Source organism: Neoarthrinium moseri (genome assembly GCF_022829205.1).
Source record: "Neoarthrinium moseri strain CBS 164.80 chromosome Unknown scaffold28_Wmoseri_CBS_16480, whole genome shotgun sequence".
Lineage (NCBI taxonomy): Eukaryota > Fungi > Ascomycota > Sordariomycetes > Amphisphaeriales > Apiosporaceae > Neoarthrinium > Neoarthrinium moseri.
Window position 1 is genome coordinate 63,242 of NW_026055142.1, and position 6,000 is coordinate 69,241.

Below are 6,000 nucleotides of genomic sequence, written 5' to 3' on the forward strand. Positions count from 1 at the left end.
CGACAGGCCATGACAGGGCAGGTCGGGCTCGGTGGAGACACAACCTGCAGCAGAGGGAATGCACGACAAAGGACAACTGGCGGCGGTGAAGACGCCCGCTATGCAAGTCACCTACCCAAGATGGATGCCCAAGGAAGCACCGCTGGAGTAGCCGGTGTCGGTCAGGGGGAGTGTATAAGTGCCCCTCGTTGCTGTGTACAACACGGCCAGTCCTCGACTATCATCACAACTGGAACACTTCAACTACGTTTAACACAACATACTTTTTGCAATATACTTCTGCAGTTGATAAAACTGATTCTTGTTTTATTATCTGTAATTAGAAGAAAAGATGGCCGCAGCATCCGTCCTCATTCCCCTTTCCGCCATCAACCAGAACGGAGGCACTCTTCCTCCCAGTGCCCTCGTCCAGCACTCCCCTCGTCATGGCCGAAGCAGAGCTGCTAGCATGAAGGGGAAGAACAGATACAATGTTCTCGAGAACCGAGACGTTGCCATCTCCAAGGCTGTGTCCTTCGTGCTGAAGCGCGCAGTCCTCCAAAGCGATGTCGAGGAGGAGAGCGAGGAGGAAGAGGAAGAATCTACAGACCGCCTCGTCTCAACCGATGATGGCTGGGTACCTGTGTCTGACCTGGTGAGTAACAGTAGAGACAAGATATCTTACTGAACCTATGACTGACATAACCTCTTTTAACAGCTTCAACACTCGCGAATCACCGACCTCGGCACCACACTTCAAGACCTTCGCCGAATTGAATCCGTCGGATCCAAGGCTCGGTTCGAGCTACGCCAGCGTCCAGGAAGCGATGCTGAGGCCACGGAGTCATTCCAAATCCGCGGGACACACAAGCGGGACAGCGTACAGGCGCCCATTCTCGAGGGCGAACCCCTCAAGGCTGATGCTGAGGACTTGCCCGAGTTCGTGGTCTATGAGACCTCGTACGAGGCTTACCCTCACATCCTCGCCTCGGACGGCATCCAACTTGCTGCCGGCGCCAAGTACATTACTTTCACACCAGTCACCATTGACGCTGACGGCAGCGAGTCTCGCCCCAACCGGACCAGCGATGCCGACATCGGCATCTGGGTCCACCTTCGGACTGCTTTGGAGTCTGAGCCCAGCATTGTTTGGCAGCGCACCGCTGCTGGCGGCATCGCAACTGCCAACGAGGTTCCTAAGAGCCTGTGGAAGAAGGCAGTCGCTCGCCGACAGGATATCGGCCTGCTCTTTGAGGATGGCGAGGTCCGGAAGGAGGTTCCTGAGGGGCTCAGGGGCAAGGGATCCAAGGGTAAGGCCAAGAAGGGCAAGGGGTCCTTCAAGAGCCGAGGCGAGGACGCTTCCGACAGCGCCAGTGACGAGTAAAGTCGCCATACAGACGAGAGGGGTTCTTGAAAGACGTTGATGAATGAAGATACCCCGAAGTGTACACTCAAACGCCATTATGCATTCTTCCTTGTAGTTTGAGCAATAGTACACAAGCAACGCCCGAAGGCTGGGCGAATTACCCCTCTCAAACATGATCTTCTCTGCTCTTGAAGCACAAGGGATGTACCGGAAGATTGCGATCCCTTAGGCCTCGTACGAATTTCAGAAGTTACTCCTGGAAGTACGCGTTCAGTCAGTCCGCCAGGTTACACACAACACGGCGCTTACTTACTGTATCCAGGTGGCCAGTAATCCAAGTATCCAGGCAAGAATCGTATTCGAGGCGTCCACAGAGTTGCTTCTCTTCAGGTTTCTGTAATGCTCTTGAATTCGTGACGCAAGAGCCTACCTGTCTCGTCTTAACTTGGGCACGATATCCGCCTCATGCTTCTTCAGTTCCAAAGAACCCTCCAACGAGGTGGTCCATCGCTTCAGTTCTTCGGTCATCTTCATGACCTCCTGCTCTTCCACTTTCTTCCTGTGGGCCTCTAGTCTCCTTTGCTCATCGGCCCACCTGCCATAGTCTTCGTCCTGATGCTCCAAGTCCCCGTCTTGCAGAACGCCGTGGATTGGCTCTGCTGGTCGCAGGAAACCGCGCGCATCGGCTTCAATCATGGATCGGAGTAAGATCTGCCCCATTCTGATGTACGCTGCCGACGTCGGGTGCATTCCATCCCACGAGAGATCGGAATCTTGAATTCCATCAGGCCCGGTCATGTCTGCCAGAACAACGGGTCTGCCCTCATTCTTGAAGATCTGGTATAGACGATGCATCTGCTGGTTCACTACTGTAACATCGGCAGACCCATTGAACCGTTCCGTCTCTGTGGTGGGAAGCAACGTGCCCATCACGATAGTCGCTCTGGGAGATGCTGTGAGCAGGTAGTCAACAAAGGCATAGTAGCGCTTGTAGAAGTTAGGGATATCCCAATGCTGAAAACAGTCATTGGCTCCAACGTTCACAAGTACAACGTTCGGCTTGGTCTTGGGGACTACATCCAGCGCATGGTGATGCATCTGGCCGGTGCGAGCACCAGGGTAAGCCTCGATCTCGTTGTCTGACATATTTCCGACGCGCTGTGTGCCCACAAAGTTGACCGGATTTCCAATCGAAGTCAGGTATTCTCGAATCGGTCGTCGGAATCCATTATTGTCGAAACTTTCGTCTCCACGGGTTGTCGATGCGCCAATCGCCATGATTCGGAGTGGGATTCCATCTGCGAGCGGCAGTTCGTAGCCCGGCCTCTTGTACCCTTGGCCTATGGGAATGAGCGGGGAGCTCTGTATCGGGATCGAACCGTTCGAATTCGTTCCATTGGCGGCAGCAAGGTGGCTGAAGCCGCTCTGCGTCCGCGACCAGGCATTGACGTCCTCCTTCTCGGTCAAAGACACGGCTGCATGCGCCACCGGTTAGCCTTTTCCAAGTCAGGTAGACCCTTGAGCCCTGTGACGCTTTACTCACCTATTAATATTAAGAAAATAACAAATGCACCGAAAAGGAATCGCCGTCTTGCGACAAGAGCCGAGACGTAGGGCGTGGTGGATATGCGTTCCACGAGCTTCTCCATTATGACGTTGGGTATCTTCGAAAACACAGCAGAATCCAGCCGAGGAACAGAGCAGAGTGACCGACAGAACAGAAATATAGAACTGAGGACTAGAGGAACCGACAATGGAAGCACGATTACACAATGGAACGACGGTGCGCACTGTATCCCCCTTTTTACGAAGATATAGGAAACGGGAACAACCTGAGGTCGTCATGACCTCGTGTAGATTGAAATGTCATTAAATCTTGGTTTTACGAACCGAGTCAGGGATCTCAGAGCCACTATTCCGCGGCCCCAACCCTGCCACAGTCCAGGGATAGGAGCCCGCCAAGAGCGCTGGAACAGATCATTGGGCCTACCTCCAGCGATCCTACATGGGTTGGACCTCTAACTAGCGGGAATTGCGCCTACGCGGCACAGTCGGCACTGAAAGTCAATCTTACGGCGGAATGGCTTGCCGAGCACTGGCAGTCCCAACCGGATCTAATTTATATCTAGACTAGTTAGGACCATACAGTTATTTACGAGCGAGTTCAGATGCCAATAGCTAAGATGCATTGTGAACGATATAGAGAGAGATCGCACACGCTGTTCGCATTTTCTAGCTAATTGCGCCATACCTTGGTTATTGCGACCGCTAGACAAGCCCCTTGACGCTGCTGATGTCACAAAGAGGCCACGCAGCCGGCGGATCAGGGAGCTTGGCAACTAACCCATGCTGGCGATAGCCTGTCCACCAGTGACCAACGAGATGGGGCAGAATGAAATAGCGGGGAAGAACTTCCCAACGCAACACGAACACCCAACTGCCGCCGCTATGTATCGGGTCTATTTGCAAACATCGCATTCGAGAAAGGGCGTCAACAACATTCCAAAGACAGTGGAAGCCGCCAATCGGACGCGAATAATAACATCAGAAAGAGCCATTCGGCATTCATCAGCGAAAAGAGCCCTTTGTCGTCATCACCATTATACTTCATCTTTGTCGCGACATGAGTTGGACAGAGCAGCTTGAAGGATTTTGTAGAAACGAAGTCTCTTCGTTATAGCCTTAGCGCGTTGCTCCATTCAAGACTTGGTTGAATTCATTTTAAGCTCCAAATTCTAGATCCAGGTTGTACTTGTCTGGGGAAATTGATACTCGTGGATTGCTACTCATACGGCCTGTGATAGCCTGCCCCTCTACCTACAATCAACATCAGTGGTCTAGATACAAGTCACAAGTTCATTACTACCCCAACAGGGTTATCACTTGGCCCGTCTACTGGCAAAGTATGGAATCATTAGACACAATCTTGAATCACCATGGTTGTACTCACAGTTCTTGGTGTCCCGCCAAGCACGGCATTCGGGAACAAGGCAATCTCGCGTGCATGTTCTGTAAGGGCACATAGTGCACATCGACATAGAAGATAGACTCCCACCGGATCGGCGTGCCGAAGAGGTTAGCGTTGCAATTTCAATTCGAACGATATTTTTAACCAAGACATCTATCAAATCTATCTGTCTAGAGGTTACATTATCAGACACAACAGGTTCAGTTGTTTCTCTCTGCATCTTCAGCATGGCCAATAGGTCCGCTAGATGAATAATCTGTAGTCACAAATGCACGGTCTACTTCATTCAGGCCTTCGGCACAGTATTGAAGTGTCTCAGCAACATCATGGCTCGTATGAAGCGAGGTCTTCTCGTCCAGCAAGAGGTCGAATTCGGCCCAGACGCCATCTCCACAGTGATAACCTGTGACACTCTTGAACCCTTGTACCACCGGTGAGAAACGGTATGCCAAGTACATGAGCTTCTGCTGCGTACGCGCCGATGCTGCTTCGCCAGATAGCCGCGTGATGTTCTCAAAGCAGGTGTGGCCCCAATCGTAAATGATGAACAGCGACAAGACACCAGCGCCAGCAGGCTATTCTCGTTAGTCAACGGTCGAGATATCACATCACGGGCGAAACTTACATCCAGCCACCAAACATTTGCCTTCTCGCCAATGAATGGGAAGAGCAAGGACAGAGTGTTGAAGAACACATCAGTCTTACAGTCCTGTGCTAGAGCTTGGACTTGAGTGCTCTTGATCGGATAGCAACCCAAGCCTATGATTCCCTTAATTACAATTGTCGCCACCATGGCGGCAATGGCAGTGGCGGGCAATTTCTCGGGTTCCCCCTTCAGCGGAGCGATCTTCTCGACAGATTCTTTCAAGATTTGCAAGAATGAGATGACCATGATTATTGAAAACACGAGGATACCGATCGGCTCCAGTCTCCGACGGCCAACAGGAAATCGTTTCTTCAGCGCCTTGAGTCGCCATCCGACCAGCTTGTTCGTGGTCCAAATGATGAGCGTGCACAACAAGTCGAGGGCTGAATCGACCAGCGATGCAACCAAAGACAAGGACCCGGTCGATAGCACAGCAACAATCTTACCGGCGAGGAGCAGAACATTGGCAATGACGTTGATGTTGATTGCCCATTTCGACCTCCTGGCTGCTGTTGCGCGGCGGTGCTTCTCCTCGTCCGGCAGAAACTCAGCAATGTTGCCATGCATATGCTGCAGCCCGCCTCTCCTTTCTTGGTCGCCATCATGATCCGGGTCAGGGTCCATTGACTCGAGCACATCATCAGCGATCGCCATGACTACGGCGTCGACTTCCAACCAGTCATTCAGGCGTTCGTTCTGGTCCTCGTAGAACGCCCTGACCTTCTTGTTCTTGATTGCCTTTAGCTCCTTCTCATCCACGCGGAACTTCTCGAGACCATGGCCTTCAATCCCATGAAGCAATGACTTTTTCAGATTGTCCCGCCGCCGGTCCTCGAGGGCTGTGCGAGCAATATCTTGAAAGCCAAACAGTCGCGGACGTGGTCGCCCGGATGCGTTCCCATCATGGTGACTTAGGCCTCTCTCCAGGTCATCTTGAGGCCGCCGGATTCTAGCAGGATCGCGAACATTCAAGCCGCGTTCGTCGCGTCCGGCACCATAGCTCTGGCCACTGACTGCAAATGCCCCATGTTTCCCTACCAT

The 6,000-nt window shown here is 52.4% G+C and overlaps 3 protein-coding genes across 3 annotated transcripts; 1 reads left to right on the plus strand and 2 right to left on the minus strand.

Annotated features, from left to right (window-relative positions):
• Positions 1-331: 331 nt before the first annotated feature.
• JN550_007326 (uncharacterized protein) lies at positions 332-1,363 on the plus strand (the record flags this gene model as incomplete). Its single annotated transcript, XM_049319164.1, has 2 exons — positions 332-634; positions 698-1,363. 2 exons carry the CDS (start codon positions 332-334, stop codon positions 1,361-1,363), a joined length of 969 nt encoding a protein of 322 aa, XP_049170608.1.
• A 225-nt stretch (positions 1,364-1,588) lies between these two features.
• Positions 1,589-2,994, minus strand: JN550_007327 (uncharacterized protein; the record flags this gene model as incomplete). Its single annotated transcript, XM_049319165.1, has 4 exons — positions 1,589-1,601; positions 1,659-1,724; positions 1,776-2,820; positions 2,889-2,994. The coding sequence occupies 4 exons, from the start codon at positions 2,992-2,994 to the stop codon at positions 1,589-1,591; spliced, it is 1,230 nt and encodes a 409-aa protein (XP_049170609.1).
• Positions 2,995-4,513: 1,519 nt separating this feature from the next.
• Positions 4,514-6,000, minus strand: JN550_007328 (uncharacterized protein; the record flags this gene model as incomplete). The annotated part of the gene is made up of 2 exons (XM_049319166.1): positions 4,514-4,888; positions 4,939-6,000. 2 exons carry the CDS (start codon positions 5,998-6,000, stop codon positions 4,514-4,516), a joined length of 1,437 nt encoding a protein of 478 aa, XP_049170610.1.